At 42.5% G+C, this 25,424-nt stretch overlaps 1 protein-coding gene across 1 annotated transcript in view; it reads left to right on the top strand.

Annotated features, from left to right (window-relative positions):
- Positions 1–25,424, top strand: part of DNAH9 (dynein axonemal heavy chain 9) — a 3,419,770-nt gene that overhangs the window by 2,446,499 nt on the left and 947,847 nt on the right. The window contains exon 41 of the mRNA XM_044069722.1: positions 22,840–23,079. Coding sequence (XP_043925657.1) covers positions 22,840–23,079 — 240 coding nt within the window. The remainder of the gene's footprint in view (positions 1–22,839; positions 23,080–25,424) is intronic.

Raw genomic sequence — 25,424 nt, 5'->3', positions numbered from 1 at the left:
GTCCACACAGCCTACCTGGACCTTGCAAAAGCCTTCCATACAGTACCCCACTTGGTCATCATAGATAAGATCACCAGCTTCAATATAAACCCCTATGTCACTAGATGGGTTGCAAACTGGCTCAAGGACAGAACACAGATGGTCAGAAATGCTGGAGCCATGTCAGACCCCAAACCAGCTACAAGTGGCATCCCGAAGAAAAAACAAAAGGAACTGCTGAAAATTACTTAGAACACAGCTTTGCCAGCAGATGAAAACGAATGTAGCCCACACCACGGTTTAGTCCAATGCTCGAGACCAGGTTCACCACAAACACGTTTATTAAAAAACAGTTAATCCACAACCATGAACGCTTTTGTTAAAACCACCAACACATTGCATTTTCATTCCCAATAGACTTCATCAGAAAATACCCTTCTGATGAAGTCTATTGGGAATGAAAACGCAATGTGTTGGTGGTTTTAACAAAAGTGTTCATGGTTGTGGATTAACTGTTTTTTAATAAACGTGTTTGTGGTGAACCTGGTCTCGAGCATTGGACTAAACCGTGGTGTGCCATGCTTTCATCTGCTAAAGCTGTTACAGTGGCATCCCACAAGGCTCAGTCCTGGGACCTCCCTTGTTTGGTATATATTTCTCAGAGGTACAGGCCAACACAGAAGGACTGTTGGTGAACAAGTTTGCAGATGACTGCAAACTGGGCGCCATAATCGACCCTCCAGCTGACACAAGCATCCTACAAGAGGGCCTCATGGAAACAGACAACTGGTGCCAGAGCCATGTCCTCAAGCTAAACGCAATACAGTGTATAGTCCACCCCTTTGTCAAAAACTAAGTGCCCACAAATTACCACATAGGTGGTAACCCATTAAGTGTGGAAGCAGTGATAAGGGACCTGGGGACCCAAGCTGATAGCAATCTCTCATTCGATAACCACTTGGCCAAAGTGTTTAGAAAAACATTTCATATAGCCCAGCTAATCATGAAGGTATTCACATCTACATCAGGGGAGGTCATCGTGTCTCTTAACTCATCCCTCATCAGGCCCATAATTGAGTACAATGCCCCTTGTGGGATGTACCTTATCAGACACCTGCAGCAGCTGGAAAGACCACAAAAGTACCTCACCAGGAGGATCAAAGGGCTCAAACACATGCCGTTCGCTGCCCGGTTAAAGAAACTGCAGCTCCACTCAGTGGCATACCGCCTGCCCAGAGGCAATCTGTGTCTGATGTATAAAGCCATGTCCAACCTGGAATCAATGGACATGCTGCACCTCGGAAAATCAGAATCCCATCAAGCTACATGCTCAAGAGACCTGAACCTCAGGGCTGAAATAAATAGGACATGCTGGAGTGACAGATTCATAACCCAGAGGCTCCCCCCACTCTTGAGTAAACCCCCACTCCAGGTTAGCCAGAGTCCCTCATTGACTCTCTTCAAGAGGAATCTTGATGAGTGGATGGGAGATTGTAAGTTTACCCTGGGTATCACTTCTATGTCACTGTTAGACAGAGGCACAGTATACTAACCTGGCAAAATGTCCTGGCAAACTCCACTTTGTTGAAAGCCAAACACACTCTGGCTAGGATTATAAATGCCCTAGGGCAGATAGCCTAGTATGAACCTATGAACAGAATCACACACCAACTAGTACAACTGTGGTCAATGTGGAGTAATGTTTGGCAATGTCCACCCAAGTTGGTGAATACACAGCAATGTCAGACAAGCCTGGTTTAAGTAGGCCATAGCTGAACAAAATGCAACATGCTCATAGTTGCCCAACTGGCCCTTAACCAGTCTGGTCTGCTCAGTATGAACATTTAAAGCAATGATGGGACTCAAACCCATGATACTGTGCACCACAGTGAAAGTACTGAACCACTACACCATGACAGTATTGCAGTGTTCAGCCAGTATGAGAGAATGTTGCCAAGTCTTTGCAAACTATCACATGGAAACCCTGCAGGCACAGCATAATCCCTGTTGAGTTATGACACAAAGGAGTCTGGCAGTAAGAACACAACATGACTTCCAACACACACAGTATAAATGTCAATATTGGTTATGTTCACACACAACCAGAAATGTAGTGGACTCCAGATCACAACATATGGAAAGGTCACACTGGGCATGCTCACACATTTGGATAAATGAGACATATGTCAGGCAACAAACCATGGATCTGGCAGTTGTATGTGTTAAGCCAGGAATCTCCCACAATCCAGCAATCCACCCTGTGCACACAGTTAAATGACAACAGACACATATATTAATATACTGGAACCCTGTCATGATCAAACATGTTACACAGATACAGAAGTTGTTCATAGAAACTGGGAAAGCTATGGCAATAAAGACCTGCAAACAGTAGCAGCAACAAATATTGTGCATCCCGAACATAAACATAGGTGCAGAGGTCAATACTAGGCTATCTGCCCTAGGGAATTCATAAGCCTAGGCAGAGTGTATTTGGCGTCCACCTCCCCAGTAGAGTAGCCTACTGTGCCTCTGTAGAGTAGGTCACAGAAGGCACCCTTTAAGGCTACTTTGCTGTGCCTCTGTCAAGCAGGGACATAGTGGAGATCACAGGGGTGAATTTGCTATTTCCCATACATGCGGCTGTATTTCGCTGGAAGAGGGTTGGCGAGGGGCTATGTCTAACTTTAAATGGGATTCAATTCCAGAGTGAGGGGAGCCTCTGGGTAATGAATCTGTCCCTGCAGCATGTCCTATTTATTTTTGTGTTGAGGTTTAAGTCCCTGGAGTGTGTAGCTCTAAGGGTCTTGGATGTTATGAGGTGGAGCATGTCCATTACTTCTGGGTTTGAAATGGCTGCATACGTCAGGCATAGATCACCTCTAAGTAGGCATTAAGCAACTGAGTAGAGCTGGAGATCCTTTAGTTGAGCCACATAGGACATCTGTGTGTAGCCCATGATCCTCTTGGGGAGGTACTGTTGTGTTCACTGTAGTTGCCGCAGGTGTTGGGTAAGGTACACGCCAAAAGGGGCATTGTAGTCAAACATGGGCCTGATGAGTGACTAGTAGAGGACCACAATGACCTCCCATGATCTACATGCAAACACCCATGCGATAAGGAGGGCTATATAAAGGTCTTTGCAATGACTCTGTCAATGTGATTAGCAAAGGAGAGGTTATGATCTATGTGGGTCTGTGGGATATTGGTCTGTTATGTAGTAGCTTCCTCCTCCTGTTGTACAGCTTATATATGGCTGGGGTCAACCAGACAGGTCTCCTGTTTGGAGGAGTCATGGTTTTATTTGGGATAGCATGATCAATGCATACCTGCAGGTGCTCATACAATGCGTTTGTAAAGGATTCTGCAGATTGGGCTGTATTATCCTCCAGCACGGGGCCTTTGAAGTATTCCACCCCAGACTTCACAAGTGCAAAGTCTGCTTTTGAGAAATTCTTTACACTGATTTCCTTGGCTGGGGGTGGGGACGGGATATGGATGTTCATGGAAAGTTGTGTATGGTCTAATCTTAACAATGACGGTTCTACCTCTGGTGTGGAACAATAGAGTCCCCATGTTGGTGATGATCAGGTCCAATATGTATTCCCCCTTGTGGGTGTGGTGACTGGTTGTGCCATAGCACATGGATTCACAAATTGTAGTGGCTGTAGGGTGATGTTGTTGAGGGCCTGAGTAGTATCCCCAGTCAATATTTGTGTACCTGAAGTCAATCACTATAATGGTGTGTGTGAAGACCTGCATATCCTACACTGTTCCCAGGAAAGCCAAGTGTGGTTACTGGGTATGGGGGGTAGTCTGGACTACACACCAAACCAAAAGGCAGTTTTGCACAATGGTAGTTGTATATGTATGGCCTGTCATGCTTAGTGCAGTGGTACCAACCCAGAGGTGTGTGTATCTCTGATGTATATGGATACACCCCCTACTTGTGTTGTGTGTTACAAGTCCTGTGGTCACAAAGCATGCTATAGAACATAACCTGGCAGTGCCAGTGTGCATATGTGACCCTGAACTAGGCGTCTGTTAATGCACAGATATTTTATTAGCCCCCATACTGAGGGATAGTTAAAGATGTACATTCCTCTTTGGAAAGACTGATGATGTCAGCACCCTATAAATACAGCAGGAGAAGGGAAATCATCTAGTAATGCGAATAGCGCACTGTGATAATGCGTCTCTCTCAAGTATCATAACATAGTTAGGTAGGGGTTTGAATCCTGCAAACGCTGTGTGTGTGGGGGGGCAGGGGGGTGTGTATGTATACAATTCTCTGTGAAAGGAATGGCCTTTTTGAAGACTGGGATAACACACTAAAAGATGTACATTCCTCTTTGGAAAGAATGATGATGTCAGCACCCTATAAATACAGCAGGAGAAGGGAAATCATCCAGTAATGCGAATAGCGTGCTTTGCTAATGCGTCTCTCTTAAGTATCATAACATAGTTAGGTAGGGGTTTGAATCCTACAAATGCCATGTGTGTGTTTGTCACACAGTTTGCCAATGTGTTGTGTGTTTTGCTTTTATTATTGTATGACATATTATTATAACAGTAATTTCAATGCACACATCAGGTATGTGTGTGCCACATACAGATATGTACCTGTGACTTTTAATAGTTCCTATGTGTGAAGCCTGCCCCATATGAATACAGTTGTTACCTTTGCCAGCATGTGCCGCAGCTTACCAGACCTTTGGCCATACATGTATGTTGGTGACAATGCAGGCTACTGCAGTGATCTGTGTCCTAGGCCAACTGTGTGACACACACCCATGAAAGCTTTGATAGATTAATGTGGGTGAGGGTTCATGTCTGGAGTATATGTCAGACATGTTAAAACACAGCAAAGTCTGTGAGTGATGGACACCCAGTGTACGTGTATGGCAACTGTTGCTGATATGCATACAGACACCTTCTTGCTTAGGTGATACACCGAGGGACTGCAGAATACATTTGGAAATGTGAATATCACAGGAAAGATAAGATAACACTTGTCCACATGTACACACCATTACCCGTTCTACATGATTGGTGCTACCACCTACATGGTACTGTTGGAATACTATGTTAACTACATGCCAATGCCAATGCCACAGTTGCATTACAGCAATACAGCATGGCTTGGACAACAGGTATCTGTCCATATGATACCCTTGTGGTGGTTAGGTGTGTCATGTGTAGAATGCATTGTAGGCCACTGTATGTATTTGCAGTCGTGGATGGACATATCCGTAGTGTGTTGGCATGTACGTGAGACTGCTATATGCCAAAGAGTATTGTTCCCAGGGATGTGTGGGGCTCAGTAAGAATGGCTACTGGTATAGTGTAGTACTGCAGGGATATCATTGACACCAGGTTCCTACATCTGTGTATCAGTTGAGGAGACACCATGTAATGACCACTGAATGTCAGGCTATGTAAGCTGTGTATACTACCAGAATGCAGACCACTGACATTTGGAAACCGTATCACCCACAGCATACTGTCAAACCATGTCATGTTCCATGCTAACCATGTTCACAAATGTACACCTGCAACTCAGTGCTGCAAACATCACACATGTACTGTCCACACCCCAACACATGCAGGCACAGGTACACACAACAGCCATGTGGCACATGTGCAGACAGTACACTTTGGGAATTAACACTGGTGTATACAAAACTACAATGACAAACATAGGTAATGCATCATGCATGCTCGAATATACCCACAACAATATCATTACACTGTACTGTTAACAGCATGATAATATTACTACAGTGCTATGTAGTCACCCTGTGCATCAGCACCATGCTACCCTGTTCCTGCATCAATGTTACAGATGGCAGGAGGTGGCACAGTTTCATCATATGCAAAGGGTGTGTACTTGGTTTGCCAGAGTCTGCCATTGACACATCCAATTGACATGTATGTGTGTGTGTGTGTTAGTGAGGGACAACAGTACAACATGGGGCAATGTTGCTGCAATGTGTGTGTGTATGTGTTAGCCCTAGGTGTTAGCATTATGTGTGTGTATGCATGCACACAGTTCCACCACGTGGCTGCCATGTACGGGTGTTTGTGGACAGCCACAGACTGTACCTGCCAGGTCATACAGATCACTGTCTCTGGCCACAGACATGGTACCTGTGCCTGGCAGGGGTGCTACGGACAGTATCAGGTACTAAGCCAGACTGGGTACTGTCATCAGAAGCAGTGGGTTGTTGACTGGACACATGTCCCTGCTGGGACTGTCCAGAGCCACATGCATGTGGTCTTCTCGGACGGTCTAATGACAGCACAGACCCAGCATTGCTGGGGCTGGTACTGGCACTGTGGGAGTGGCTGCGGGTTTGTCATCTGCGATGACTGCCAGCTGATAATGTTGCTGGCATACGTCCACATCGATGCCTCAACCATCCTGCACTGTCCTGGCTCCTGGACATGTAGTTGTGGAAGAGATCTAATGTGTCCCCCCAACGTCTATCAATGACCTCGCTGATGTTACGGATGGCAGATGCAACATCACGCATAGTGTCATTCATAGCGGTGCAGTGTGCTCTAAGTTCCCTCAGACCCTGTGTGGTGTACCGTTCCATACGTGCCTGTGCCTGCATTACAGCCCGGAACATAGCTAAGGTTGAAAGACCTCTGTGGGCACGTCTGACAGGGGCAGTACGACCACGGATGCTCCCACGAGAACCCCTGGACATCTGCCTGTGTGGTACCTTATCAGGAATCTGGCCATGGCTGTTGTGAGGGGATGCATGTGCCAATAATACCACACTATCCTGGTCAATGCCCACTGTATGCTGTCCCTCAGCTAAGGACATTGGTGACAATGGATGTATCGGCAGGATGACTGTGCGCATTGATAGGGTTGACTGCTGTGTAGTGTCAATTGGCTGTCCAATGACAGACCCTGTCACACCTCCCTGTGCCATTACACATGTATCATCATAATCACTATCCCCAGCAGTGGCTTCAGGTTCCCTGCTGCACTCCGCCAGAGCAACATCAGAACCTGTGAGAGGAAGATAGGAAACACAGTTTACAAATGTGTACATGATATTAGCACACATGCACACATGCACACAGGCACACATGCACACAGGCGTACTTGCACACATGCACACAGACGCACATGCACACATGCACACAGGCGCACCTGCACACAGGCACACATGCACACAGGCGCACCTGCACACAGGTGCACATGCACACAGGCGCACAAGCACACAGGTGCACAGGCACACAAGCACACAGGCACACTCCTCAGTATAGCAGATACAAACACAGACATACCTGCAATCCAACACATACACAATACTGTTTTAGGGTGGGTGACAGTATCACAAGGAAAAACATCACTGCACACATGTCAGCATGCAGAATATGTGTTGCACAGGAACATGCAATGCAAATGTAGACAGCCCTTGTTAATAACAGTATATGTGTACTTGATGCTTGTGTGTAGTTGTTCAGTGATTGTCTCCACCCTGGGACACAATGTGTACAAGGACATAACAATGTTATGCAAGTGTTACAAGCTGTGGGTGCATATATTTGCACACACACACACACACACACACACACACACACACACACACACACACAAAACACATGATGGTGCTACGCAATGACTGCTATGTGTACCTTTGTGGTCGGCGGAACTGGATGTGGTGTAGTAACGTGAGCCATGATCAACATGCTTCTTGTGGTCAGTCAACAATAATAATGTGTGCCAGACAGGCAGCTAGCATGCTGTACCTGACGTGCAGTAACATGACTACATCCACAATTACACAGCTACTTGTTACATGGGTTTGTAAGGTGGCCAGTAGTGAGCATTGCCCAACATGAATGTATTATTTGTTCAAGACTGTTGCACAAAGACATGATAGGCCTCTACCCCTCAGGTATATTATGTGTGCTGCATAGATGATAAGTGGGATACTGAAGGGTGGCCATACAGCAGGTGTCATAATTGGACATGTGTAGCAGGCTAAGGTGTAGTGTGTATGCCAAACATGTGTGTGTTGTGTACATGTGTATCAGGTATGCCTATACAATGTCCAGTACTGTGTTGCCACACGTGTGTCATGCTCTGTGTATTGCACGTGAGTGAGGCAGCTATTGAGAATAATGGGATATGCGTAGTCTCACAGAAAACATGCACAGCATGCATTATGTGTAGGTGTGTTACATGTGCACAGACTACACCTCCATATGACATGCACATGTCATTAGCAATAGTATTGTTATTACACACTCACCAGCATGGATTGACTGCCTTGCTGTCACTCCAGAGGGACCTGCAAAAATATGAGAGTGATTGCCAGTGGCCACAACTGTGCCATTGATACTGTGAGTATGATAAAGTACAGTAGTACAACAGGTGGCTTTCACAGGTGTACAGATTATGCTCAGAATATCAATCTTGCAGAAGAATAGGCAGGTTAACAGCTAGACAAACAGTACACATCTCACACATGCATAAACTACCAGTACAGAGAACAGTCAACTACTGATATGGCTTGTTACCTGCACGGTCCATTTCAACATGCTGGGTGGCTCCGACCTCCATGATGACACATGTTTGTGGATGTTGCTGTTGTTGGCCTGGAGCCACAACACTTAGGAGGTGCTCCTCCACACTGGTTGGGGGGTGGATAGGTACCCCACCGCCTGTGGCAAGCTGTTGTCTATGGATATCAGACGCACGCTGCTGGACATGTCTAATTAAATCACTGCAGTGATGGCGTACCTGCTCATATGTCCGGTTATGCATGCCTATGTCATTTGCCCGACGGACAAGATCTTGCCTCAGTGCAGCCCTCTCATGCTGGTTCTGGCTGGTCCTGGAAAACAGCACACAGTAATTCTGCACCAGGCTCTGGTGGATCTCCTGATCCTCTGCTGCTGTATAAGGTGGGTTTCGCTGATGCACCATCACCATGGAAGGAAATGACAAATATGTGAGCAAGTCATGTGGCACACTTACTATTCTAATGTACTGATATCACTTAACTGCCATATATAGCATCTGTCTGTCTATCAGGGGATACACATGTTCGATATATCAGTGCTCAGCCCACAACTGTCTAACAGTGCCTGCCACACTTCATACAACAAACTAGCATACACAAGCACTCGGCACACTGTGTGGGATACAATGCACAACCTCACACTGGGGGTATGTATCAAGCTAATGGATGAAGAATATTGTCATCCCATGCAATGAATGCAATGCACATTTACAGTTTCAACGGTAATCCACCCTAGTCTTTGATGCCATACCCCTACCTGACATATGTGCACAGTTGTTACTATAGCCAGCATACTGCTCTCACAGAGTATACATGCTGCCAGGTACACACACATATCCTGTAACACACATGTGATTGCGGCCTTGGTACAGGCATCATTACACACACATTACACATACATACAACACACAAATGTATGACAACACAGATGAGCATTAACTGTGTACCTTATAGTACTGTGTGCCCCTACTTACAGATACCTATGCATGAGGTATGTAATCTGTGCAGACTACAGGAAACACGCCACACAGTGTTACCAGGGAATGTGAACATACACCATACTGTATTGTTTAGGCCTACAACATCAGGTAGTACAACAGTTCATATGTGAGCTGGATTCAACAGCAGTACCACTTACTGAGCATACATGTATTGCTTCTGCCTACGATGGGACACCGCAGTCGTACACAGGGAAGTACGGCACAACATATGCCAATCTACTATGTTTGCATCCCGATAACTGACACATCTTTCTCTGGCCTCTCACCAAGGACACCAACTACCATGACAGACACAAACTCACACTAAGCTATCACACCTTTACAGACCTTGCACACAATCAGTGTCACACTCATTCAACGTCACATAGCTGGTATTGCACTGAGTACATGTGTGTGTGCATTGTGTCATAGATAGGTACTATGCTATTGGCCCTGGGCCTAGAGCAGCCTAGCCATATGCTACCCTGCCCTTTGGGACACATGTAATGTGATTTTACTTGCTCCTGTGAAACGGTTACACAGAGGTGACTCACAGAGCATATTACCTATCTCCATAACATTCATCAGGGGTATGTATGACATCTACTAATAAGGAGCCTTGTTTGTTAATGCTGGGTGGTTTACTCCAGGGTATGGCATATTTGTGTATAGAAACCTGTACCTCCAGCACGTGCTGTTTAGTGCGGTGACAAGGATTAGGGCCCTAGGTCATGTAGGCTGGACGGATTGTGAAGTGTTGCCATGGTGGTTGGCCAACTGGTATAGGTGTGACATAACTGTGTATGTCCAGCAGTGGTAACCTCTGTGTAGGAAGTATGCAAGGCACTCTAGCTGTGGTTTTGAGAGTCAGTCTGCATAGGGAATATGTTTGAGGGCATTATCAGTCTTTGTTAAGTATGTCTGTGGCCTTTCCACTTGCTGTAGTTCTCATGGGAGGTACATACTGCATAGGACATTGTGAGGTGTAGAGGGGTACACTGACTTACATTTCCCTAGCTGACACACCTTTTGTGATGACACGTACCATGTACAGGGATTACAAGACTAGTGTGCCACTGTAGATATCAAAGGGGAGGCTATTGTACACCTGTGTCCCATGTTCCCTTCTGACACCTCCAGTGGTAGGCGGGTAACCACCTATGTGGTAGCTAGTGGGTAACATGTTTTGGAATGGGGTATGGTACTGCAGTATCAACACTGGTGTTCAGTCCATGCCTTGGTCACCAGGCACCTGTTGCAGTACATCTGCCCCCATGTCCCCCTCTCTCACTCTCTCTTTATATATATCTATATATCTATCTATCTATATCTATATATATCTATATATATATATATATATATATATATATATATATATATATATATATATATATATATATATACATATATACATATATATATATATATATATATATATATATATATATATATATATATATATATATATATATATATATATATATATATATATATATATATATATATATATATACATATATATATATATATATATATATATATATATATATATATATATGTATACATATATATATATATATATATATATATATATATATATATATATATATATATACATATCTATAGACATTCATATCTATCTGTATATATGTATGTATCTACATATATATCTATATATGTATGTATCTATTATATCTATATGTATATACATATTCTATCTATCTATATATCTCTATCTGTACATACCTCTCTATGTACATATATATATATATATATGAATATGTAAATACATAGATATATATATATGTATATGTAGATATATAGATATATATATATATATATATAGGTAGATATATATAGAATATATATATATATATATATATATTATGTATATATATATATATATATATATATATATATATATATATATATATACACACACACACACACACACACACACACACACACACACACACACACACACACACACACACACACACACTTCTAAACATCCATTGCTGTACATATACATGCACATGTAGGCACATAGACTGCCCACCTTTCATGGTGGGAATATCACTTCTGAAACAGTTGTGAGACATACCATTCTGTAATGATATTGCACAGTGTTGTGCATAATGCATTATGCTGTCCTCAGGCCATATAGCTGTAGCAGGCCTCACTGGCTCAGTCCCACAGAAGTTCACCACCACATGACATATACCTGCACTGCATGCTGTTTTCAATGCCACACACTACAACCTACATTGATATGTGCACATAGCAACCTTCAACTACATATGTATGTCCAGCCTTCACTAACAGTTGCAGTATGTCCCTTGCCCTGTGGACATCTGCATATACATATAGATACAGACTGCTAACACATATGGAGGGTTCACAGTATGTAGATTATTAGATTATGTAGTTTACATTACCTTTGTCTCTGACAGCTTTTTTCTGCTGGCTTGCTGGCTTGCTTGCTTGCTGGCTGGCTTGCTTTTTATTTTTTTTGGTCTCTGTCTCTAACTCTCTCTCTCCAGTTGCTGTAATGATATTATTGCATGTGTGGACTGGCAGTACAGGCTGCTTTTGTAGGTATCTGCACATGTGCATGTGATGGCCTCTGCACCAGTTGGTGGCCAGCATTTAGTAACTGCATGCAGCCTGCTGTGTGGTAATTGCAGTTCTCACTGTGATTTCAGGACACTGCTATAAAATGATTGGTTAGGTAAGCATAGGCCTTTCAGTTTTGCAAGGTGGGGACCATGCTGGTTTGCTGTGGACACTGTTGTGTGAGTCAGAAGGTTGGTATATCTCTCATATCTAACGCTGTGTTGTAGCCACTGAAATGCATGTTGTACTGAGACCTGACTGTTGCTTCTTCCAGTTCACTCTTCTCTGTGTGTATGTTAACTCACACCTGCTAATGCTAACACTGTTTACATGGGAGTATGTACTTACCTGTGGGATTTGAGGATTAACTGGCATACAACAGTAGTTCTTGCAATGTGTTGCTATGGCTTTTGTATTTTCCCTTTACATTCACTCCTTGAATGCCTGATATTTGTCTTTACTGGAATGTGTTGCTATGGCTTTCCTATTTTCTGTTTACATTCACTCCTTGTAATGCATGATATATTCCTATCAGCACTAAGTTCTTATATGTTTGCTGTGGCTTGGTGGCACTTCATGCAGTCTGGTGAGCCCAAGATCTGGGGTTTGACACTTACAGGGGTATTTCATTTTGCTGCTGAGCAGTACTAGGGCCTTGTCATACAGAGTGAATAAGGCACTTTTAAACAGTTGTAAGCAGGAAGCAGGAAGTCAGTGGGGACACCAGCTAGGGATGTGCAGGCTGGGTGTAGGGAAGGTCCATAGCTGCACATTTCTTTAACTGCAATAGCTGTACATATGTTTGACATTTGCTGTGACATTTGAAACCTTCCACCCCTGAGAGAGGGGTGAGGACAACTAAGTATATTGTGCTAACAATTATGAATATCAGGCACATGCAGTGCTTGTGAACTGCTATACTGTCATTAGTATGTTAGATGGCTACATCCTTTGATATTTCTGTGTTGTACTCCTACATAAGGGCATGCTTGTGGAAGTAATTCTACAGCTATTCGCAGAGTATGTAACAGCAGACAGGCTGATATGCCTGTGTGTTTCTGACACTTGCAGGCCTCAAATACTCTCAGGTATATATTTGACCAGCCTCAGGGAAAGGTACATATCAGTGGGATACACCCGTGATATATTTCAGATATTCTGCAGTTGTGACTGTGGGGTATTCTGAGCATATGTATTACTACACCATTTCTGACATGCAAGTAGTGTCTACTTTAACTTATTGACAGTTACCATTATGTGGGCTTCCCCACCTTTCTGCCTACTGTTAGTACATTTCACTGGGAGTCAGTGGGGCACAGGTAACAGTTGTTTGCAAATCAGGGACATCCCTGTAAATCAGTCACAGTTGGGAGGTCTGGCCTCTTACCTATTCAAATATGGCAGTGTTTATCTGCTCTGATACTGTATGGGGTTTGTAAGGTGCTACTGTAACATTATTACCTACTAGCATGGCTGTTTCTCTTCTCACACTAATGTAATGCAATTCCACAAGAATTGCCAGTAAAGATACACAGAATAAGCTTTGTGTAATGGCCTTCCTATTTTCCCTTTACATTCACTCCTTGTATTTCATGATATATTTCTTTCAGCACCAAGTTCTTGTATATCTGCTGTGGCTCAGTGGTAATTCATGCAGACTAGTGTTTCCAAGGTCCGGCGTTCGAGACTGACAGGGGTGTTTTATTTTGCTGATGAGCAGACTACAGGCCTTGTCATACAGAGTGACTAAGGCACTTTTAAGCAGTTGTAAGTGGGTTTGCGTGAGTTTGCGTGATGCTTAGCTACGCTTATCTATGCTTAGCTAAGCGCACACCCGCTGAATACTGCTTAAAACTGCTTACTCCCGCTAACACCCGCGCTAATTTCTTTTAAAGAAAAGAAAATGGGGAAATAGGAAAGTGGTGAAAAAGGGGGCACAAAGAGGGAAAGACAGTAGGGAAACCATCTCGGGATTTGCAGGATGGGTGTAGGGAAGGTCCATAGCTGCCCATTTCTTTATCAGCAACAGCTATGCATATGTTTGAAATTTGGTGTGAAATTTGAAACCTTCCCCCCCTGAGAGAGGGGTGAGGAAAACAAAATATGTTGTACTGTCAATTAGAATTATCAGTTTACATGTCCAGCAGACATGTGTGTGAATTGGGCAGCTATGTATGGGGCGTAATTTTTTTGTGGGAACAGAGTGCCCTTTTTTTATTTTTTTTCAGTTGAGAGTGGAATGTGAGGTACAGGAAGTAGGTATATTTGGGGAGGTAGGTTGGGGAGGTTAACAGACAAGACAAACAAGACGCATACAGGGGCAGAGTATGACACGTGGGGGGTAAACACAATTGACGGGGACAGATGTTTGGATATCGCGAGCCCATGAGCCCACAGATGGCAACAGTGGAACTGAGATCCCCACCCATGGACAGTTACCACTGTGCCTTCACAGCCCAGGCCGGGGCTGTGCTGGGGGCTGGATTGGATGGGCAGGCACACCCGTGAGTTGCGTCACTCTCGCCTCGAGCTAGCGTAGGGGATCAGTCACAGAACGCCTGATCTCACTACGCACCATAGACCGGACCCTATGGAGGGTGACTGGAGGCTCTGCTCCGGCCACGCTTGCAGAGGGGGGACGAGCCCCATCCCCTGCAGCGCTTCCACCCAAAGGTGGCACAGGGCCACCAGAGGAGGATGTCCCGGCCTGGGCAATTGTGCCAGGTGCACTCGCTAGCTGAGGTGGGAGAGGTGGGTCCGCTGAACCCGCCTTCCCTGTTGTCCTATGTATAGCAGTATTTTATGGCATTTTGGGTTAGTAACAAACAACACCATTCAAAATTAGTTGTAACAGCATGCATCAGTATTCCCATTAACCAAACACCCATGAATTCCGAACATTGAGCAGAAAGCATAACACATGCATATTTAGAACAACAGTGCACATTCCAACAGCATGCAGGGTTGATTGGTGGCAACAGGCCATCAGGTTTGGATATATGAACAGGGCACATGCATCAATGTACATGCAGATATGTATGAACCAACAGGACAAATGTCCATGGGAATTAATTGTGAATACACATACCCAGTTTGGTGTGGAATGGCATAATTTGTGAAAATAGGGTAGGGTGGAGAAATATTACATTAACAACTTACACTACCTATACATATACTGTACATTTCTAGTAGATGCAGATATATATCCCATACATGTATTAGTACAGTTTCCTGTATGTAACCTTAGGAATGTTGGTGATGGGGATGTTACTGCTACATTAATATACATTCCATTTTTATTCATATATGTTCATATCTGGCTGTGTTCAGGTACAGCATCCTGCTACATTTGATTTATATGGGTCTAGACAACTGTGGATGTTCAGCATTTCATACAACCATACTATCTCCATAATGCAAGGGTACAGCAACGTATCCAAATTGTAGGACGGACACAGTCCAGGTTCTGTACTTTATTTAAGACATTACACTCTTTGGTTGTGGCTGTCTCATTCATTTCATTATGTAGTGACTGCAGTATACCTTTATTCCAGACTTATTACAGCTTTCTTGGTAGCTTCAAACTGTCTTTCTCACACTCTCTCACTTATTTTATATTTACATTTCAGAATGGTACTTAATTCTAGGCTTTATTAACATTTATTACTGGGTTACAACAATCCTTTCCAGCTGACTCACTTATTTCATATGGTAGAATTTACGAATTCGACACTTGTCTATCCTTTGTTGATTGATTACCACTCATTTTCAGGCTGAAGCAGTTATCTGATATTACAATACAGGTGGAAACTCTATTTGAGACTTGTTTAATCGTTATTACTGGATTGCAATACACTCTTTTCCAGGCTGCATCACTTATCTAATCTTACAATACTAGCAGAATCTTTATTCTAGGCTTATTTCACCTTTATTACTGGGTTACAACACTGAACTCTTTTACAATCTGTCTCACTTATATTCTATAACAATACCAGCTAAATATTTACTAACCTGCCTGGTGGCGCAACCTCAGCAGCCTATCAGCATAGGCTCGCCGATTTGCGGAACGAACACCTGCAGCTGTAATATAAATGAAGGAATATTGGAACATACCTCTCCATACTATAGGCTAGGATAGCATTTCTTACATACGTAATTACATGGATACTTACTCAGTAGTGGGGCATTGGGCATTTGGTGGGCCTCCTGGATCCAATGGTTCAGTTGGTCCTCCTTACGTCGCTTCAGGTCTGCATGGTGGTGACAGACCTGTTCACCAGTCCTCGGAATGTCTGTGGCACTAGTGAGATCATGTGCCAACCGGTTCCACGCCTCTGACTTATACGCACCCCATTGAACCTGGCCCTGCATGAGTTGTGCTTGATGATCATGGACTAGGAGCCAAACCATATATTTTGACTCCTCAACACCCCACATTTGTGCTCTAAAGCGATTTTCCTCTCCTGCACCTGCCATCCTGACTGCAAATGGGTACCACAATCAGTTATGGTGTGTATTCCCACCTATGGGGCTTATATATGCCGGTTTTCCTGCACTTATCTCTGATTGGCCATTTTGGATATTTATCAGCTTAAAGCAAACCTGCTTTGTCATGGTTCTATTTTCATTCATTCCTATATATATGCTAATACTGTGTTTCTCAGTACAACTGTCATGGCTTAGTGGTTCAGTACTTTGACTATGGTGCACAGTATCCCGGGTTCAACCCTTGGCATTGCTTTTTTTATTTTACTACTGTCTAGAAAGGCTAGGAGGTGTGTCTGTGTAAAGGCGGCTTTGATACAGCTTGCCCAATGTTGTCCGCCGGTAAGCTGGTTGGCGCACTGCGCAGCTCTGCGCAAATGGCTTACACTGGGTAACATGTTATTTAGCTATGAGCACTCATATTACGCTGGGTGAAGAGCAGCTGAGCTATGGGCACTCATATTAAGCTTGTTAAAGTGCTGCTCACCTCCGGGCACTCATATGCAGCTTGTTAAAGCGCTGCTCATCTCCGGGCACTCATATGCAGCTTAGTGCTGCTCACCTACGGGCACTCATATGCAGCTTGTTAAAGCACTGCTCAGCTATGGGCAATTATAATCCTTTTTTTATTAATTATTCTGTTGGATTTCTTCACAAATACATGGCCCATTTCATTACATTTTACTTAAATTATAGTTATGTATATATATATATATATATATATATATATATATATATATGTCAGGGGATTGTTTCATACTTATTTAAATAAAAATGGTGAATGATGTTGTGGGGGCTTGAACCGTGACTAACTCCTCTTTGGCCAACGTCTCTACCGCTACGCTATTGCTACTTGGCTTAATTTGCATATGTAGATCTTATATACTTTTCAATGTCTGCTGACTGTGGCTGAGCAAAGGGCATACCCGCGCAAACGAGTGCAAATGCGGGCAAACATTTTTGAAATTATAAAAAAAAAATGAAACTGCTATTTTTACGTTTTACACATTTTCAGTAGGTTTATAGTCTGTGGGGATGTGTGGTGTTGTGTTTCTTGACATTTCTAAGGACTCACTCGTGGGTGTTTACTTTCAGGCCTCTGACTCTTCTGGGGGCGTGTCCCTTTGCAGTACTCGGCATTCGGACACGCCCCCTACTTTCCTACACGGACCGTGTTAGCCTAGGGTATGATTCAGCATGCCCTCATGAATATGCATGGCATGCTGTCATCATACCGTTCAACTGCAGCCTCCGAGTAAGACATATTAAGTCTTACATGGAGGTTTTGTGAATCCGGCCCAGTATTTTGTTTTTGTTTTTTTGCTGTTCTGCTATGATTTCAATTAATTTCACTTATGGAACACTTTTTGTTAAGGCAAACATAATGAAAATAGTAAAAACAATGAAAATAAGAAATTAATAAATTATTTTCTGTCAGGGTATAGTAATCATATCTCAGAAAAATAAAACTAATATTGAAAACTGCCTTGATCTCTAGGGATAAAGTTCAAGTTACGAATCAATTTTCCTCTTCCTGCTCTTACAGCTCTGGGGTGTTTGATTGGCCCTAAAAAGTTTTGGATCAGTTGGATTTGAAAACAAGAAAAAATGTTCTTGCTTATCAAATGATATATAAAAATCAATGTATACCAAGATTATGTATTCCTCTGTATCTAGGAGGGTCAGTACAGCAAAGCCACTTAGATTGGGATCCAGAGTCTACTACTTAAGAGGAGGACAGGCTAGGAATGGTGGTGGAATTGTGGTGAGAGAGAGGCTTTAGGGCAGCGAGGGATCTCATCAGAATTAGTGACTGACTCATGGCAATCAGACTCTAGTGAAAGGATAGGGCAGTATTCGTAATATCAGGCTATGCACCACAGCAGGGTTGTGATACTGAAGAAAAGAGAGCATTCAGACAACAATTGCATGACTAACTAGATAAATAAGGACAGCATGAATTGGTGTTCATAATGGGTGACCTGAATGCACATATCAGGACAGACAGAACAGGATATGAAGAATGCCTTGGTCCATATGGTTGGAGCAACAGGAGTAAAGATGGGGAGACCCCATTCTAGACTTCTGTCTGGCAAATGACTTGATGGTTACTAATACATAGTTCAGCAAGACAGAGAGTCACAAGATCACATACAGAAGTGGACAAAATGCAATTCAGGTGGACTTCCTCATAGTAAGGAAAGGGCACTGTGTTAGAATCACTGATTTTAAAGTCATCCCCACTGAAACAGTTGCCCCATGACATAAACCCCTTTACTACAATCGGCTGCAAGCAGTGGTCAGAAATTGTTATAAGGTCAACAGAGTCTAGGCTGAAGACCTGGAATTTGACTGAAGAGAAAGTGCAAGAGTTGAAGGGATTACTTAGAACTCTGGCACCTAAGAAAAGGAGGAAATAGGTGGAGCTGAAGAAGAATGGCAGTGCCTCAAATTACTATGTGCGAGGACTACAGAACACATATGTGGCCAATCTAGGTATGGAAATAAGGCACATAAGGAAAGCTGGTGGTGGAATGTAGAAGTCCAGGAAGTCATCAAAAGAAAGGAGTGTAGGAAAAAGTATGATCTAGAAAGAATGGTCCAGGCTAACAAGGAATACTGGCTGGCTAACAAAAGAGGCTAAGAAAATAGCTGCTATAGCAAAGAACAAGGCATCAAAGCCACTCTACCAGCTTCTGGAAAGTGATTCAGTAAATGGCACAAAGAAACTCTTATCAGGTTGCAAGGCAAAGACAAAAAGATAAAGAAGATAGTCAGACACCCTTCATAAGGGATGTCAGCAACAACCTACTCAACAATCCATAGGACATCAAAGGCAGATGGAGGATGTACTTCAAGCAGCTTTTGAATGAAGAAAACCTCACAGAAGCTGTACTGCCCCAGAGAAAGCCTGAGATGAAAGATGAGGAGCAGCCCACCCTAAAAGAAGTAATAACAGTACTAAGGAAAAAGAAGTAAGGGAAAGCAGCAGGCTCAGATGAGGTCACAGCAGATGTTACTGAAGTATTGACTGAGATGGGGAGAAATATCTCTGAGAGAGCTCATAGCAGTATGGACAGAAAGGTGTATCCCAGATGACTGGAGAATAAGCATACTAGTGCCTGTGTACAAAAAAAGAAAGGGGACATCCACAAATGCGGGCAGTACAGAGGCATCAAACTCCTGTCACACTGCATAAAAGTTCTTGACAGGGTGACTGATAAATGAATACTCAGCATAATAGAAATTAAGATGGGAGATGAGCAGTTCAGATTTAGATCTGGTTGCAGCACAACTGACCCAGTGTTTGCAGTGAGACAGATATCTGAGGAAAAAGCTAGAGATGAGGAAGGAGTCCAGCTGGGCATTCCTAGACTTGGTAAAAACATATAACAAAATCCCAATAAAGCAGATTCGGGCAGTCCCTTGGTGATATGTCCCAAAACCTTTGGCAGAATCAGTGCATGCCATGTACAAGAGCTCAATGACTCAAGTACAAACAGTGTTCGGCCTCACAAAGGGATTCCCAGTTGAAGTGGGTGTGCACCAGGGTTCAGATCTGAGCCCACTGCTATTCATTCTGGTGATGAACTACATTAGCAAACAGGAAGGAGAGGACAGATCAACAACGCTAATATATGCAGACAATGTGGCATTATAGGCAGAATCTGAGCAAGAACTTCAGCAAAGTATAGAGGAATGGAATACAAAACTCAAGGCACATGGGATGAAACTAAGCACAGATAAGACAATTGTAATTGCAGCAAATGGGGGATATCAGAAAAAAACTGAGAACTGAAATAGAAGGGAATGCAGTGGAACATGTTAACAACTTCAAGTATCTAGGAAGGATGGTGAAAGAGAAAGGAAGTCTTAACGAGGAAATCAAAACTAGGATAAGAGCAGCAGCTGTAGCCAACTGGCAAAGAGTGTCAGGGGTAGTGTGTGACAGAAGAATGCTAAAGAAACTGAAAAGTAAGGTGTACAAAGCAGTGGTCCAACCAGTGCTACTTGTACTGTACAGAAACCTAGAGAATGAAGGCAAAGCAGTAAAGAAAGATAGAGGCGATGGACATGAAGTGTCTAAAATGGATGACAGGATGCACACGGTGGGACAGATGAAGAAATAACAAAAACAGAAGCCAAAGTAGTTCAAATTACAGAGAAGGTGAAACAGAACAGATTATGGTGGTTCAAGAACATGTGCAGAAAAGAAAAAAACAACGTGGTGAAGATTGAGACAGACAGGAAGAAAGCAAGAGGGAAAAGGTCATCCAACAAAGAGATGGATGGATTGTGTGAGAGAAGTCCTGTGGCAGTCAGGCATGAGTGTTGAAGAAGGTAAGAGAGTGGAAGTTATTCAAAGAGAGATGGTGACAGTTGACACGACACCCTGATCCTGTACAGAAAATAAGAACAAAGAGGGATGATGATGATGATGTGATTATAATAATCATGTTTATCACCATTCAAGTACCTTTGGTTCCACCACTACTTTCTGTCTCTTTTAACAGTGACTAAACATGCAAACACCTGCCCTGTGATGAATTATTGTAGCTACAGTATCAGTGATCACCACAAACAGTTTTTGGGGGGCATTTCTCTGTCTTGAGGTAATCCGTATTTCTGAGAAGAGTATTGCTGATGTCTTTGATGTAGAACTGCTGACGCTGAGTAGTGAGGCAGTACACTGATATATGACCCTGATGCATAATGAAAAGGGCAAAATGAGCGTCATGTGTACCTAGTCTGTCCACTGTCAGCCCTCATCCCTGGTCTGCTGGACATTACTGTCACTGCACCTGTCTCGTACAATGATTTCTGCTGCAAGATTCCCAAGCAGTTTTGATAGCACTGTGATTTAAAGGACTACAGTAGCTTTAAGGCTGCTGATCTTGGACATAGCATCACAAACATAGAGGATTTATTGCTATGGCCTGAGCAGGAAACACAGCAATATAAAAATGTAGGAAGTCAGTGTGCTGCTGAGGCAGCCATGATGGCAGCAACTGCATCATGTTGGTAACAAACGTTTTGAAGTATTAGGAGTATGCCTTTGATAATGAGCATTCTTCCTGGGAGGTTCACAGTCAGAAACTTCCATTCTCTTCTTGAAAACAAACTTTGTTGCCCCATCAGCCCATCTTATAGTAAAAAAACTATGAATCTTCTATTCATATGGCTAAAAACATGTACACATCTTTTTCAGCTGTCACTTTGCAGCCATAAAATTATTTGCTCATGGATGAATTATTCTATTACTTAAGCAAGTTTTGTAAAGTGTACTAACACTCCATGGTTAAACTGTTGTAGGCATGATTTTTCCTCTCTAAGACACAGCTTATTACATTAAATGTAGGTGGCTACACCCCTGTTTCTCAAGCAAAACCACTAAGATATAGCTGAATACTGGTTAAAACAATGCAAGATATAAACCAGTCCTGAGATTTGAGAGTTTCTCATGTAATGGACAGAATGATTCACATATAAAGAAACTATGTATATTAAGTGCTATTGAATCTGGTCTGTAAAGTTAAAATGCTACATATATGTCTTTATTTTCTGAATGTATGAATCTTAGGTTATTTAATGCCAGGAAGAATAGCAAAGCATGTTACACCAACTGAAAATTAGACAAAAAGATTAATCAATGCCCGACTGGAATTTTCATTCATATACAACCTTGATTGCTCTAACATTTTACACTACTTAACATACAACACAGCATACATCAGGCTGACAAATCTGAAAGTTGAGAACAAGATTCCATATGCAAAATCACTAGACGATGCTCCCATTATTTATTTATATAGAAAGCAATGATGGAGAATGTGTATACAGCATACACGCATATTCTCACTCTCGCAGTCACGCACACACGTAGTCATGTACAGCCATATACATACATACATGCACTCTCACATACTCACACACATGTATACTTTCCTTTTTTTGAGATTACTGGCTTATGATAGGTAGACTGGTGCAGTATTTTTTGTACATAACTGTATTGCTTAATGAAACAATGTACAGTAAAACAAAGTTAGAGGCAGTCAGCCAAATTAAATATGAATTAAGGCATCATTTTCTAATTGGTTTACCCAACAACCCCCCCCCCCATTTTTTTTTTTTGCTACTTTGCATGCATATTTTATTTATAGAAGTATAAGAGAATGTCACTAATAAAAGTATTTAAGATTTAATCTGATCTATGTATTTTTTTACAGCGTCACTTCTGTGTGTTTGCCTTGTCATTCCCTGGAGTAGATGCCTTGTCCACGATATACAGTTCCATTCTTACTCAGCATTTGAAAGTTGGGAACTTCCCTGCAGCTGTGCAGAAATCAGTTCAACAGTTAATAAGTCTGGCACTTGCACTGCATCAGAAAGTAGGAACAAGTTTCCTGCCAACTGCAATCAAATTCCATTATATATTCAACCTCCGAGATCTCTCCAACATCTTTCAGGTAAATAAGCTTTGAATTAGGTATTTAGCCATAGCCATGAAAATATTCAGAATGAATAAACCCTCTCGTATTTAGAAACTTGTAATTTATTGAAACGCTGTAACTTATTTACAAATATTAATGAAGTAAAACACTGAGTAATAAGGACATTCCAACACTTGCAATAAAACATTTGCTTAGAATACTAATAAAAGCTTAATGATTATTTTTAGGTCTGATTTGCCACTGCAGATATTGCTTTTATGCTAGCATTATGTGAGAATTTCATTCAGAAAGCAGAATGCAGCAAATAACAGTAAAGAACAGCAACACAGCAAAAAAAATAAAAAAAATCTTATAGAAACATATTTTGGTGTTTTGGCAGTACTTGCAGTCAATGTATTTAGTTATCACTTGTTGACCAGGTTTGTCGCACTAGGTTCAGAGGAGATGCAAGGTGGTATTTATACTACTTTATGCTGTTACTAAAAACCTGTCAGTAGATTAAAGGGAGTGAAGGGCGAATCTTAAGTGAAGGAAGTAGAAGGGGCTTTCAGAACAAGAAGAGTAATGGCATGATGGCGGACAAGGAGAATAGTATTATAAGATTTAAAATACAGGGAGTGGCGGGAAAGACAGATGCAGGAAATGGGAGCTGCAACAGGGAAGGAGACTGATGGGAATACTGCTGCTGTCGGCCATGCTAGTAGTCAGATAAAAGGTGGCAGCAAGAGGCTGGCTCTGTAGCTTGGAGGAGTTGTCTCTGAACCACATCTGAGATGACTCAGAATCAGTTAGTGGCTGTTATACTGGTGAAGCCAGCTGTGGAGGGGTGATGGGAAATGAGCAAATGAGCAACAGATGTAGGAACACCCATTCTAGTAGCGTGTTGATGGAGTCCTACAGCAAGACCTCATCCTTTTGAAAGGGTACGTAATGCAGCCCTCAAGGATAGTAAGCCCTTCAAGGACCGCAGAAACTCAGTAGCTTGAAATCCTACATCTGAGGAAGTGCGCACTCACAGTGGCCCGTTATTGTAGGCATTGTATTGCACTTTTTGGTGAATGGGAGACAATACAAAGAGAATGCAGAAATTAATTTGACCCTTATGAGACAGCAGTCACAATCCCTGGTGATTGTCTGCTTCTCCAGGTGTCCTATGATGCCAGGCATCAAAAGTAATGTATGCGTATATAGGAAAATGAGTATCTGACGGCCATGGGAGGGATTTATAAAAGAACGATAGTAGAACAAATAAGAGGCACAGCAATGAAAAGTGTACTAGACATGACATTGGAGAAGTCAGTTTATGGAAAATCTCATGAGTGGTTAAGGAGGGAAGATGAAATACGAAATGCACAATGAGCAGGAATAAAATGAAAAGCTAGTCATGTGAGGCAGTGCATGCAGGGTGAATCCACCTGGCTGTGGGTTTGGAGAGCATTGGAACGTTTGTATGATTAATCTAGTTGAACCAGTAACAAAAAGAAAAACAAAAATAAGTATGTCATCACCTTCTCTGAAATAAGCTTAGAAAACTGAATGTGTGTAATTGTATGGGGAAAATACATCCTTATGGTTATACTCAAGGAAAATATAACCATCATCGTGAATTTAAAGTGGACATGGTGGTAGAGGTTTCAGAAAGATGGCAATGTGCAAATAGAGCTCCCAATCCCCTTTTAAAAAGAATTTGCAGCATAGAAATAAGATCCAAAAGGACTGATGTGAGTATTGCATAGAGATTAAAGGAAGGAGAGGTTGAATGGTGCTGTTTATTACCACTAGTGGGCTGGAAACAAGCTAGATCAGCTGCTTCTTGTGGATCTAAAACCAAGTCATTGTACATTTTGCTGAGAAGACTAATGCCGCAGTAGCAGATTGTAGGGAATGGGGGTGCAGCGGCCTGATTGTAGTCTGTCCCAAAATGACATATTGGGGAGAAAAGCAGGGCAGGGTATTTTCATATATGGGCGGAAGATGAATGCATAGTAAGGAAATAAGAGTATGATGGGACAAGTGGGACAGGAACAGAGCTTTTAGTGCCCATAGTGAAGGATCTTGTGGAGTCATTTTCTGGACTGTAAGTAGTATTCAGACAAAGGTATACATAAGCTTATTTTATATGCCTCAGTGGATGTACTGAGTGTATTAAAAGTCCAATCTTATATTTCTTCTGTGTTGTCCTTTAAAAACCCAGTCCAGTAATATACAGGTGGATGGAGGCAGCTGCTAGTTGGATCAGTACTACCTGCAATCAGTGGACGAAATATGTAATCATATCACTATCCATCCACACATGTTCACATTTTACACTTGACTCCTGCAGAAATCCCATGAACAGCCACTGACATGCACAGCATTTA

The sequence above is a fragment of the Protopterus annectens genome, chromosome 4.part0 (genome assembly GCF_019279795.1).
Source record: "Protopterus annectens isolate FY-2018-M chromosome 4.part0, PAN1.0, whole genome shotgun sequence".
In the NCBI taxonomy this organism is placed as follows: Eukaryota; Metazoa; Chordata; order Ceratodontiformes; family Protopteridae; genus Protopterus; species Protopterus annectens.
The sequence above is the reverse complement of the archived record's forward strand: the minus strand, read 5'-3'. Positions and strand labels throughout refer to the sequence as shown.